At 39.2% G+C, this 14,406-nt stretch overlaps 1 protein-coding gene across 4 annotated transcripts in view; it reads right to left on the reverse strand.

Annotated features, from left to right (window-relative positions):
- Positions 1–2,004: 2,004 nt before the first annotated feature.
- The window catches only part of abcc3 (ATP-binding cassette, sub-family C (CFTR/MRP), member 3), a 38,117-nt gene continuing 25,715 nt past the window's right edge, over positions 2,005–14,406 (reverse strand). For 2 of the 4 annotated variants that reach the window (XM_035533361.1, XM_035533360.1), the window contains exons 24-31: positions 9,930–10,129; positions 9,541–9,667; positions 6,494–6,595; positions 6,127–6,273; positions 5,841–5,999; positions 2,965–3,131; positions 2,632–2,826; positions 2,267–2,375 (exon numbers count right to left, since the gene is read on the reverse strand). In XM_035533361.1, the coding sequence (XP_035389254.1) occupies positions 2,267–2,375; positions 2,632–2,826; positions 2,965–3,131; positions 5,841–5,999; positions 6,127–6,273; positions 6,494–6,595; positions 9,541–9,667; positions 9,930–10,129 (1,206 nt within the window). Of the gene's footprint in view, positions 2,376–2,631; positions 2,827–2,964; positions 3,132–5,840; positions 6,000–6,126; positions 6,274–6,493; positions 6,596–9,540; positions 9,668–9,929; positions 10,130–14,406 lie in introns of those variants that run through there. The other 2 variants (XM_035533359.1, XM_035533363.1) reach the window with 2 other exon arrangements.

Genomic DNA, 14,406 nt, shown 5'->3' on the forward strand with positions numbered 1-14,406 from the left:
GCTTGGGCCTTTTCATCCTTGTGGGTCCATCATGTGTCAAAGGGACGGTGGGGTGGGAGAGCAATGTTTAATACACAGAGACTAATTAAGAAAAAGAGAAAAAGGGGGCAAAAAAAGCCCCTTGCAAACCCATCACTCCACCACAAAGCATGAGGTGTCTTGTCTGGGGATCAGCAGTGCTAAACTGCTAATGCATTAGTGAGTCTGTAGCACTGCCAATGTTTTGGACTTGCTAGGAAAAAACAATTCTGCCAACTTTTCAACCAGAGCAAGGAGAGGTGGATCATGACTAAGCTTGATTTGATGAAAATAGCAGTGATGTACTTGTCAGGACTTTTGTGATCCGTGGCACACCATTGGGTAATTTAGTTAATGACGTCTGACACATGAAATGATTGCTTTCACTAAATTAATTCAACAGAGTGGTGGTATACATATGTTGTTATTGTGAAAGAATTGCATCAGCTTTGTCACATATACCTGGCGTGGTCACTTTCCACCAGTGCGATCTCTAAACACGATGCTATGTTACGCTGTTATTACATAGCCAAGATCTTCATTGCTCCTTACTGCAAAGCGAACCCACTCCAGCTACCGTTCTCTTGGTCTTGTTTTCACTGTGTCCTGTATTTTACATTATGGCCTTTATTTTACACAGCAGGGACTCAAAAAGCTATTTGAGGTGACTGAGGCAAAGAATGTGGAGCAGCTATATCCACTGCGATTGGAATGGCTCCCGTTGGGCTGCAGCTTGCTTCGCCTTCCACCCCTATGTGATCCATAGCTTCATATATCTCTCTCCCTTTGAACGGTTTTTGGTTTTCAGTTCAAGACAGTGTGTTGACAGTTCAGATCCAGGGAGGTTCTTTTAACCGGTCATGTCGTGAATGCTCAGATGACGCGCTACTAAATCAGTTAGCTAACCCTAATCCTGAGTTACTGAGATTTCTGATCTCTAGAGAGGCACGGTACAAACAAATCTGAGTTTTGTGACAGTAGCTGTCAGATTTTACATTCAAACTTCATGTTTTATACTGTAAATTTAGAACTGTTATATTTATAATTAAAGTAAAAAATGCATTTTGGAATATTTATTAAATCTAAAAATATATTCAATCAAACATCATGTTTATTTATAAGCATATAGTTGGTGTAAACTTTAAATATTAAGTTTTATATAACATAAAGGCTTATAATTTTGAAGTACATTGACTTCATGCGTGTTCGTGGATATTAATTAGCGTGCTACATGGTTTTGTTGTTATATTGTTTTGTATCACACAACATAACAGTAATCATTTACACTATAAAAAGACCCTGAATCTTAGTAGCTTAAGTTATATGTATTATAAACAAATAAGGTCTCCTAGATTCCTACAAAGTTGCTTTAAACATGTAGCTGTATCAAGTTAGTCCCTTTAATTCTAAATAAATAACTATATAATTCAATAAGTAAATACAAATAAAAACAAGGACAGTGTCATTGCTACACAGCACCATGGTATGGTAGTACCCCTGTTATATATATTTTTCCAGTATCACCACCTTGTGGAGAACTTACTGCTTGCTAACCATGACTGAGTGAGTGAGTGAGTGATTGAGTTACAATCCAGTACTATAAAATGCTTTGCATTTAAAGATTTAAATGTGGGTCACATCAGAATGAGTTTTTATACTGGATCCCTTTGTTACTGCATGTTTGTCAAGCCTTGACAAACTAAAATATATTAAAATAACAGTGAACTTGGAGAGCCGTTCATGACATTAATGTTGACGATACATTGAAGATACATTTGACAACCAAAACATCGTCAAAATACTGGATACCATTTTGAATGTTATTCTAAAGCAAATACCTTTAGTCACAAAATTCACTTATACGTTACAAGAATTCTGTAGTGCTGATAGACATATTGATAGAGCTTGTTTTACTAAAATATGAACTCCACTAAGCAATACAAGTATCATCTGTTCAATTTGGTAATAAAATTAAGATAAGAAATATGGTTTGCAAAAATGTATATTTATTTTTGCAGTAATCTTTCCTGTTGAACATTCTCAAAAACCAACTTAAATATTACAATACAAAAAATATACAGGCAACAATGGCACTGCATATAGTATGTAGAAAAAAAATCAGTAATGCAAAAAAGAACTACAGGTTCCAAAACCCCCAACAACAACAACACAAAAACATAAAAACACACATTCACTGGCTATTACTGTACTAAAGAAGGCACTGTTGAGTTTATACAGCGTTGGAGGTTCACGCCAACCCAGCATCCTTAACCATACCATAGAATATTCCTTTCTGTGCGATTAAGTTTGTTGGTGTGTCAAATTCTGCAATCTGTCCCTTGTCCAACACGAGAACTCTGTGAACAGAATGAGATTAATAATAAGAATGTTACCTATAAATATGATATTAATATGAATATGATCAAATTTATGGAACAGTATTAAAAATGCAACAAATGATATTTGTTCTGCTTAGTAAAACAGCTCTGCCAAAATGTATTTAAAACATTAAACCATTCTTTGAGTATTTTTAAATGTTTTAAATGTGCAGGTCAAGATTCTTTAAAAAGGCCCCTCCATAGCTGTGGTTAATAAACACTAGCCCTTGTGTACCTTGTGTAGTCCATGATGGTGTTGAGTCTGTGAGCTATGGTGAAAACCGTGCAGTCCTCAAACTGCGTGCGAATGGTGGACTGTATGAGGTCGTCCGTCTCCAGGTCGATAGCTGCCGTGGCTTCATCAAGAATGAGGATTCTGCTTTTCCTCAGCAGGGCTCTGGCTAGACAGACAAGCTGCCTCTGTCCCACACTGTACAGACCCACACAATGTTGGTTGTGAGCTCACACATGACACCTTTATGACAAATGACCTACTACTAAAACGCAAGGGCTTATCTAAACATTGAATAGCCTGTTGGAATCCTATTGCATGTTTCTTTTGGAATACCTTAGATTTTCACCCCCTTCTGAGCATTCCAAATCAAGTTTAGCAGGCTGGTTACTGACAAACTTGTGCAGGTGAGACAGTTTCAGAACGTTCCAAATGTCATCGTCACTGTATTTCTCGAAGGGGTCGAGGTTCATCCTCAATGTTCCCGAGAACAGGACTGGTTCCTAGAAAAGACAATGGCATCCCATAAGCCTTGGGTACTCTCTCAGCATACAGGCTGCTTTTCTGTGTACTCCAGTTTGGTTTAAAGGTGGAGTAATGAACATCAGGATGCTTTAATACTTTGCTGTTCATTTTTGGAGTTCTGATTTAGTCTTCCTAACAGCAAGTGAAATACAGGCTTCAGTGGACTAAATGCCATTGAATAGTCTAAGATCCACTATACTAGTCTATGTCTACTATAAGGTGTTAAAAGGTTTTCTTTTCCCCTCAGCTGTGACTTTCCGTGACTTTGGTTGTTTTTTGTAAACCCCAGAAGCGTATCTTAGTACTTTCTAACAATGCCTAATCCGCTTTGCTTTCTTTCTTTCTTTCTTTTGAATTGTTAGTATATCCTTCTATGAATAGCGGAAATCTGCAAACAGCAGATGAAGATTCCTTTACCTTTACACACTACATTGTTCAATATTTGATAGTGTTTGCAGTTCTGGTCATTACCCTGCTACTTACTGATCAGTAACTAATGTTTTTTGTTCTTCCTATGGTAAATTTATATATACTGTTCTGACTGGATTCTTATTTTATAGGTTTTATGAACTTCCCCCAAGCAGAAGATCCAACACAGTCTCATTATGTGTGCAGGGTGAGTATGTCATATACACTATACCATTAAAATTACCTGATAAAATGTTCAGATTATGCAGATGTAGCACCAAATATGACATTACTCTAAAATATGAATCCTATAAACACATAATAAGTATAGAAGCATCAAAACATGATATTCTTTACCTTGTCTTTAGGTTTAATCTGACTAATTTGAGTTTTCAGCCAAACCTAATCCTAACCCTAACCCAGTCAACCCTAACCATAATCCTAACCCTAACCCAAGCCTAACTCTAACCCAACCATAATCCTAACCCTAACCCAGTGTGGTATAGTAATGATATGTGCACTTGCAGTATTTTAAAACTATGAAATACACTGCCTGGCCAAAAAAAAGGTCACACACTCTAATATTTCTTTAGCTTTGATTACGGCATGCATTCGCTGTGGCATTGTTTTCACATTTATTTCTGACAGAGTTGCATTCATTTTTCCACAAGATCTTGTATTAATGATGGGAGATTTAGATCACTCTGCAAAGTCTTCTCCAGCACATCCCAAAGATTCTCAATGCGGTTCAGGTCTGGACTCTGTAGTGGCCAGTCCAAGTGTGAAAATGATGTCTCATGCTCCCTGAACCACTCTTCCACAATTTGAGCCCGATGAATCCTGGCATTGTCATCTTGGAATATGCCCGTGCCATCAAGTAAGAAAAAATCCATTGATGGAATAACCTGGTCGTTCAGTATATTCAGGTAGTCAGCTGACCTCATTCTTTGGGCACATAACATTGCTGAACCTAGACCTGACCAACTGCAGCAACCCCAGATCATAGCACTGCCCCCACAGGCTTGTACGGTATGCACTAGGAGTGATGGGTGCATCACTTCAGCCGCCTCTCTTCTTACCCTGATGTGCACATCACTCTTGAACAGGGTACATCTGAACTCATCAGACCACATGACTTTCTTCCATTGCTCCAGAGCCCAATGTTTATACTCCCTAGCCAACTGAAGCCATTTTTGCCGGTTAGACTCACTGACAAGTGGTTTTCTTAAGGCTACACAGCTGTTAAGTCCCAATTGAGTTCCCTTTGTATAGTGCATGTAGAAATGCTCTTACTTCACTATTAAACATATCCCTGAGTTCTACTGTTGTTGTTCTACGATTTGATTTCACCACACGTTTAGTGATCGCTAAACCTGATCATTCAAGATTTTTTTCCGACCACATTCCTTCCTTGAAGATAATGTTTCCTTCCACTTTTTAATAATGCATTGGACAGTTCTTAATCTGAATTTAGTAGTTTCAGAAATATCCTTAGATGTTTTCTCTGCTTGATGCATGCCAATAATTTGACCCTTCTGAAACAGATTAACATCTTTTCCACAACCACAGGATGTGTCTTTCAACATGGTTGTTTAATAAATGAGAAGCTACTCACTGCATCCGTTAGGCTTAAATAACTTGTTGCCAGCTGAAACATAATCACCCATACAGTAATTATCCAATGGGAGGCTCTTACCTATTTGCTTAGTTAAATCCAGGTGGTGACCTTTTTTTTTTTTTTGGGCCAGGCAGTGTATGTAAACTGTGGTAGGTGGTGTTGCTGCCTAAAGCTTTTCTTCACTAAGCTCAGCTAGGAGAGGGCATACGAGGCCAAATCCCACTTCCTTGTGGTTGGGGAATTAATGAATTAGCAGGGGAAAAAAAACTTGAAGTGTTGAAAAGCGAATTAGGGTCATGGCTAAGAACAGGAATTACTGGAGAAAACAACCAAAAATGTTAACAATCTGGATGCGAGCTAACAGCAAATTAGCCACAGTTGTGTTTGAAGTGAAGCAAGGTAATAAGACACTGAAGAACATTTCAAGCTGTTTTGTAAAGCCTAAAGGTAATTTGGCCTTCTCTGCTCCGTAAAAAAACAAAAAACAAAACCCACTTACAACCAAGAAAAGCTTTATGGCATTTAACAGGATTCTTACGCTTTTTTTTGTTAACACAGTAAACCCAACATGGGAAAAATATTAATATAACAATAAATACGAAGCTTAAATTAAAGCAGACTGCCTAGCAAAGGCGAGGACGGCAATGCATGAGCAGTGGACCTGGGGGATGATGGTGAGTTTGGATCTGAGGTCATGCAGGCCAATCTCAGCGATCTTCACCCCGTCAATGATGATCTCTCCACTTGCTGCCTCCAGCAGACGGAACAGACACAGGGTCATAGACGACTTGCCTGCCCCAGTCCTACCCACGATGCCGATCTGGAGGAGAAGGCGGGTTATCATCAGAATCTCTGCATCTGTGTGCACGCTGGGGGCTTTCACACCACAGGCCAAAGGGACACTCAGCAAGGGGGACTAACACAGTCACTACCATGTCTTCTCTTACCTTCTCTCCCCCTTTCACCTTGAGGGAGATGTTTCTCAGAACCAGCTCCAGTCCCTCACGATACCTCACGCTGTAGTCTGCAAACTCCACGTTGCCCTCAGGGGGCCACTCGTTAGGGGGCTTCTTGTTCTCCACTTCCCATGGTGCCTGCAAACAGTTATCATACACATCTCATTTCATCACTGGCTCCGACGAATGTGGTATTCCTTACCAGCATAGCATCAGCTCTGACCACAAAAATACTGCATTTAAAATATTCCGTTGAATCATTACATTTCACTAAATCACATTTCTTGGAAGAAAGTACTTATATTTATTTCAGTCTGATATCAATGTTTATTGGACTGTGCTGGTTTGGTGCTTGTACCTCAGATGGAGTCTCTGAGTACTCCTTCACTCTCTCCACAGCAACTATGTTGCTCTCAAGGTCAGAGGTCATTCTCACCATCCAGTTCAAGGACATGGTGACCTATTGAATGCAGAAGGTGGACATGATTTGCTATACGTTCAAGGGCATATGAGATACGAAAATAATTCAACAGTGATTAACCGTCATTTTGAGATAATACAAGTCAGTCATTTACCTTTTAGTCACCAAGGCCAACAAGCAGGACTTTGTATTTGCATATCTCTGTCAAGCATTTCTCTAAAATGCATGGTGGCTAGAACTTGACAGATGTATGTGAATGTTATATTAAAAACAGTTATGTGCAAAATAATAGCAGCGTGTTTAAAACAACTGAGAAAAAGCTCAATCCTCATAATAGCATTTATTTCCATATACACAAAGACAATGGGAGCACTGCACATTCAATTCCAAATGAAAGCATGAACAAAATATCAGTTTTTAAACTGAAAATGAAGAAAAAAAAAGAATAATGGGCTGTTAAAAAATAGCATTTTCATTTACAAACTCGAATATTTGTAACTTTCAGTATAAACTGCTTTTCTGTTGATTACTGAACTGATATTTAGTTGTATAGCCTTTATTTCTGATAACTGCTTTACATCTGTGTGGTATGGAGTCAACTAACATCTGACACCTGTGAACAGATATTCCAGCCCAAGCTGACTAGACTACATTCCACAGTTCTTCTGCATTCTTGGGTTTAGCATCAAAAACAGCATTTTTGATGTCACTCCACAAATTCTCAATTGGATTGAGGTCTGGGCATTGGGCTGGCCATTTCATAAAATCAATCTTGTTGGTCTTGAACCAGGATGTTGCCTGCTTGCTTGTGTGTTTGGGGTTGTTGTCCTGCTGAAACACCTATTTCAAGAGCATTTCTTCTTCAGCATAAGGCAACATGACCTCTTCCAGTATTTTGATATATTCAAACTGGTCCATGGTGCCTGGTATGCAATAAATGGGTCTGACTCCAAAGTATGAGAAACATCCCCAAACCATTATGCTTGTACCTCCATGTTTTACAGTCTTCACAGTGTACTGTGGCTTGAATTCAGTGTTTATGGGTCTGTGGCCTTTAGACCCAATAAGAACAATCTTGCTCTCATCTGTCTATAGAATGTTGCACCACTTCTCTTTAGGCCAGTCAGTGTGTTCTTTGGCAAACTGTAACCTTTTCAACATGTCTTTTTTTCAGCAATGGTACTTTACGAGGGCTTCTTGCAAATAGTTTGGCTTCAAGTAGGTGTCTTCTGATTGTTGCAGTACTCACAGGTAAATGAAGATCTTCTTTGATTTCCCTGGAGCTGATCATTAGATGCTTCTTTGCCATTCTTGTTATTCTATGATCTACGTGGATGGTAGTCTTTCTTTTCCTACCATGAGTTTTGTTTGCCATTTTAAAGCATTTGAGATCATTTTAGCTGAGCAGTCAATTATTTTCTGCACTTTATATGTTTTCCCCTCTCCAATCAACTTCTTGATCAAAGTTCTTTCTCCTTTGGTACAATGTCTGGAACAACCCATTTTACTCACTGAGCAGCAGGTACAACATTTGCTGCCCTCCTTCTTTAAATAAGGACCATAATTGACACCTGTTTCTTCATAGAATGAATGAACTCACTAATTGAATGCGACACTGCTATTAATTTGAACACACCCCTTTCATTAAATGAATCAATTGCACTCAATTAGCAGTGTGCATGTCAAGACTGTTGATTCTGTTGGTTGTCCATTACTCCGCTACACCTAGTCATGAATATTTTCCCATGTTGTATTACCTTTTCTGCCAAAATCAATAATTAAATACATTAGTGATGTTAGACTGCTATTCTTTTGCACATAACTGTACCTTTATGGTTATAGAACAAGCTTTAGATCACTATGTGCTTGCTACTACATATCACCCCCCCCACACACACACACATACATACATACATATTGAAATATTGAATGGCCACTTTACTAGAAACACCTGGGCTTTCATGATTGCTACTTCCCTGTATGGAGATTAGATACATGAGCTCAGAGTGCAGCATAAAATCAGGTGAACAAATTTTCTGCAGATGAGTTTCAGTGTGAATCCATATTAGAATGGGAAAGTTGAGCAATCTGAGTGACCTGAAATGAGGCATTGTCATCAATGGTGGACTAGCTGGGGCCAGTATTTCAACAAATTACAACCTTGTGGGGTTTTCTTGTGCAGTGGTGTTACCGAGCATACCGAGCATACCGAGAATAATGTGATCGCCGAAAAACATTAATCAAAAGGAGATCCTGTAGATGTAAACAAGTCGTCGATGACAGGGGTCAGAGGAGGGTATCAAGAATCATTCTGATTCTGCAGTGCCCAGTCAAGCACAATGAAGCTGAATACAACAGTGGTGCTATAACTGCAGACGACCAGTTCGAATTCCATTGCTGTTTAAGGGAAACAGGCAAAACTCCAGTGGGTAAAAGAGTGGATCACTGAACAGTGGAGAAACATCACCTGCTCACAAGAATCCAGATTTCTGTTGCAGCTTGGGTCAGTATGTGTGGCAAACAACTTGAGGCCATTTTGCATTTAGCTGACACTTTTATCCAAAGTGACTTACAATTTGAGCAATTTACAAATTTACAAACTGAGCCTTGCTCAGGGTCCCAACAGTGGCAACTTGGCAGTGGTGGAGCTTGAACTACCAAACATCCAATTACCTTAACCACTGAGCTACCACTGCCCTCATACTGGTCCTACTTGTGGATGGACATTTGGACAGTAGGGCTTACCTAAGCATTGCACTAGTAGATGGAAGTCTAATGCATTCATAGACAGGTGTCTCTAATAAAGTAGCCATTCACTTTGTCTCTCGCTCTCTCTCTCTCTCTCTCTCTCTCTCTCTCTCTCTCTCTCTCTCTCTTTATATATATATATATACATTCATCATATTGTATGCACAAACTGACACCCACACGACATGCAGTTACCAGCCAGCATTACAATATTGTGAATACGATGCGTGATATACCTGCAGGGCATACGACACGGAGAGGCCCACCAGGCCTGGACTCAACTTCTCCTTCCCGAGCACGGCAAACAGACCAGCAAAAAGCACTACGCAGTTTCCAATAAACTCAATCCGGACCCCCAGCCACCTGGACAAATCAAATCATCAACACGTCAACACATAAAGGCATGACAACCAACAGCCTCCCTTGCTCATATCAGGGGTGGAGGGGGTGGAGCATGGGGGTGGGGGTCAAATGAGGATCACTGGTAGCCTTGCCAAAGATATTACTCCTGTGTCTTTTCACACAATGGTCTCTTTAACACAAGTTAAAGAGAGCATTTGGAGGGAGTTGCAGCGTAACATCTGCATACAATCATGCATCCCAGAAGGAGTGAGGCCAGACCTACCTGTTGGAAACAATACCAGGGTAGTAACTCTTTTGGTTCTCATCCACCTTCATATCACTCATCAGTACAAAGTCACCATTACGGCCATAGGCGCGGATCACGCTAGTGCCAGTGATGGTCTCCGAAAAATGAGAGTATATGGGGGACCTACTGACCGATTCCAGTCTCTTTAGCTGCCTTGAAGTGGCTACATAAAATCTCTACAGAAAAAATCAAGGGGAGAGAGACAAACATCCAGAATAACTGCAACAGCCATGAACAAAAATGTACAGTGTAGACATGATACATGGAGTACGCAGTACAGTGGTGAAGACTCCAAAAACAGAAAAATCAATACCATAATCTCAATTATTTAGATTAAACTCACATTTGGAATTTTTGGCTTTAGTGTAAAAACTGTTAAATTAAACATGAGCATGAAATTTTGAAAGTGTCTGATATTATCATGTCCCTCAGAGGGCTATTTTATCCCAAAATGTAAATAATGTGTGTTTTCTCATTTCTCAAACTCATTTAAAAAATTTTGAAAAGCAAAATCTTGGACTGCCACAGGAAACTGGACTCCGTCTCAACATCATTTTGCAAACTGCAGATTTTTGTGCATGAATGTACCAAATATTCCAAACAAAGCATACATAATCCTCTAAGTGAATATTTGTGTAATTGGTGATTTGGACTTTCTATCATTCAGTGCGATAATCACTGCAGATAATTTCTAGACTCTTCACCATTTGGATATTTGGACATCAGAATTTTTCACCATTTGAGATCAATATGGTTTCCATATTATTTACATTAAAAGGCAAGATTATCTATGGATATAAGAAAATATATCAAATTATATCACAATGCTGTCGCATGTAGGGTTTGACATTTGACACTAAAATATGTTGGCATTCCCTTTGCAGTATTACAATCAACAATGTTCTACAAGTAATAATATAAATATGCCAGAAATTAAATGTTGGATGCATGCAAGTCCTTAAAGGAAAGATCATCAAGCCCAAGGTGGGGATGGACTGGACAGAGGACGAGTTTAACAACATGCAAAGCTCAAGCCAGTCCAAAAGGTACAGGTGAAAAAGCATAAAGGATGTTGGATGAAGTGAATTTAGTGTGAGTTTGCAGGTTATAGGAGCTTGGTAAAGAGGCACATGTGGAAATATTTTAATGATTTCTTTTTCTAACTTCAATCTTTTTTGAAACACTTACTCAAAGGGGTAAAGACCATCTTCAAATGCCAGCTGCCTACTCCATTAGCCACATGCTATCATTTAGCATCGAAAATGTAGTAATTTATGTGTGGAATAATCAATTGGTTTAAAATCTGAATCAGCAAAGTGGGAATTACCAAACACCCAAGATGTTCACTACTGATTCAAAGTATCAGATCATTTTGCTCACAAATATCCCTCACGGCTAAAACACTGCTGTTTATGCAAGCTAAATGCCAGGTAGAAGGAAAAGCCCATTTCAACTACTGCATGTTTCCAAAAATGAGATTAGTAAGAACAGCAGCTAAAGGCTGGGGTTAAGAAAGGAACCATGTAAAGACAGCTGATGCAATGAAATCAGGGAGAACAAAACACATCAAACCTGAAAATGCACATAAATTAATTATCCTCTATGCCTACAGACTTGAAGTACAATGATGCCTACAAATGGTTATTTATGCAGATCCAACTATAAAATTTGTATCCTCATGCATACTTAGTATCAGAGGAAATCAGTACAGATACCAATATCTTCAGACTTGGGTAACAACAACAAAAAAAGAAATATAAACCTTTCAGGGTTCACAAGGTTGCAACCATGGTTGGGATGTCATGGAATACAGGTATGAGAGGAAGGTCTATAACATACAAAAATTAAAGACACACGGAACATAAACCTGTGATTTTTCTTGCTCTTCAGGATGCACCGTGTAAATGTACAACGTGAGTCCTACAAATACTGTTTCAAAGTCCAGTAAATAAAAAATTATTTTTCCAGAATTTCTCTCTGAAAGAATGAGGAATTATTTGAAAAATTCTTATGAACAGGTTTGTACATGTATGGCTGTATAATTCCAATTTCCTTGCTTGCGTCATTACATTCAGCACTGCTTGACTAGCCTGCACCTTCCTCAGCTAAGACTGATAACCTATTTGCTGAATAGTTCAGCAGTGTTTTGACATTATTTCAGATGTTTTTTTAATTTTGCTGAATGCTTAATAAAGCATTTCTCAACTTTATTTCAGCCTCAGCACACATTAAAAGTATACAAAACCTCCAGTCTGAAATGTATTAAAAACATATGCTCTGCATCCGTCTGATGGATAATGCATGCACATACACACAACACCAACACACACACACACACACACCATGGGGCGGGGGTGTTAAACGTGACTTACTATCAACCAACTCCTGGATTTATTCTTGATGTAAATTAGGCTTGACAAACTCAGTTTGCTCAAATAGGAGCAAGGCAGCAGAATCAGTGCCACATGAAACCACTGGGTACAATTTTCCCTTATCGCCACCAGTCTCTCCTGTCTGCAAAATCCCCATGATGAAAAAGAACCAAATCTCTCATAAAAAATGTTCAGATGTTTAGTGATAAGGTCAGAACATGCTGGTCTGCTGGTTGAATGTTCACTGCACAAGGGAAACATCTGAAGTCTGCCACGTTCCACAAAGATGAGCCAGGGTATGTGATTATTCCTGAAGTCATGCAATTCTGTCAGACTAGGTGTGATGTTCTTCGTTGTCTTGTTTTTCAGTTCGAGATGGTCAAGTACGCGAGTGGCACCATCTTGGCCCAGCTGTGTGTAGCAACAAACTATGATGCGCTCCCATTTATGATGCTCTGCTCTCCCATTTTTTCACATAAAATCAAAAACAGACGTTTTTAACGGCCTTGATTAACAATGTCTACCGCTCTGTCCAGTACCTTTGAAAGTTCTTTTGGCAGCATCCTTTGCAGCTAATGCCTCCATGTAAGGGAGCAGTGACGTTCGCACGTTTGGGTTTTAGGCCATGACCCTGCTGATGAAACCCTTGGCACTAAGCATCATGGCAGTTGCCCCATCAGTGCAGATATTATACAGTTCTTCAAACTTAATCCCCCTGTTCAACGCACTCAGTCGTCACACGATAAGCCTCTTTACGAGTTATTTTCTTAGGCATTGGTTTGCAAAATTCTCTCTGATCCCAACCTCATCTGCAAATGTCTGCTGATGTCTGTCAGATCTGATTTTATTTTCCCAAACCACATCATCAATATGTGCAGGCCTCATTGATTCCTCTTTGTATAACAGCAGACCCTTTCTTCTGTCATTTTGTTCACGTTTGCTGTGCGTGCTGGCAATGCAACTGTCTTGGCAATTGAATGTGTCTTCTTAGCTTTGGCCAAGCTACTAGCTGGTCACCAGATACCTTCCAGTGCTTTCTCTAACATTGATGAATACTTCATCATCACTTGTGGGTTGTGTTTACTTTTCAAACAAATAAATTACTCTGCACCCTTGCTGGCTAGTGATGGATGATTTGTTGTCAGGTGTCTTTTAGGTTTGCTCAATCCCATTGCTTGGTTTGACAATTTCATACCTCAAAGCAGGCACATTGGGAGAGGACCTGATGGATTTCCAGTAAAGATGAAACCATAACAGTTGCAGCTGGCCTGTACCCTCACTACAGAGCTACTACTGGATGATGAGGTTGAGGGATCCGATTCAGAATTATCTGATTCTGAAGCCTTTCTTTTCCAAAACAGTTCTATGCTGCTTTGCGTGCTTTGTGCAACTCTCATAATGGATTGCATGGTAATGAAAAAAAGCACTGGAGCAGTCAGATGCTGACCCTGCACTGACATTGTGACATCGGGCAAGAGATGCGACATTAATGATGTATGAGGCAGTTTTCATGATGGTGTTGTGGCCCACATGGCAGTGGTTAACACTAAGATACTCAAGTTATACTCAGAAGGTTGCCAGTTCAATCCCACCAGCACCAAATAGCCACTTAACCCTCAACTGCTTGAATTGTATTCAGTCATGACTGTAAGTCAGATAAATGTCTGAAATGTAAATTATAGCCATGTGAGAATATTTTTGTTATACAGGGTGGTGTGGCCCACTAGTTGAGAAAGGCTGGTTTAACATAACACCATGTTTTAGTGTCATACATGTATTTTAAAATGTGCTTCCTGGGACTTTGAGTATCCGTATTCAGTCATTTTGAACAATTTTTAAGTGCCAGTGGTTCTCAATCTTTTTACACTGCGTACCACATCAGAAAATATTTGGAAAAATATATTTGGAAAATATTTTCTCATATATATATATATATATATATATATATATATATATATATATATATATATATATATATATATATATATATGTGTGTGTGTGTGTGTGTGTGTGTGTGTGTGTGTGTGTGTGTGTGTGTGTGTGTGTGTGTAAAGAGAGAGAGAGAGAGAGAGCTTCTCACT

Source organism: Electrophorus electricus, chromosome 14, assembly GCF_013358815.1.
Source record: "Electrophorus electricus isolate fEleEle1 chromosome 14, fEleEle1.pri, whole genome shotgun sequence".
Classification (NCBI taxonomy): Eukaryota; Metazoa; Chordata; class Actinopteri; order Gymnotiformes; family Gymnotidae; genus Electrophorus; species Electrophorus electricus.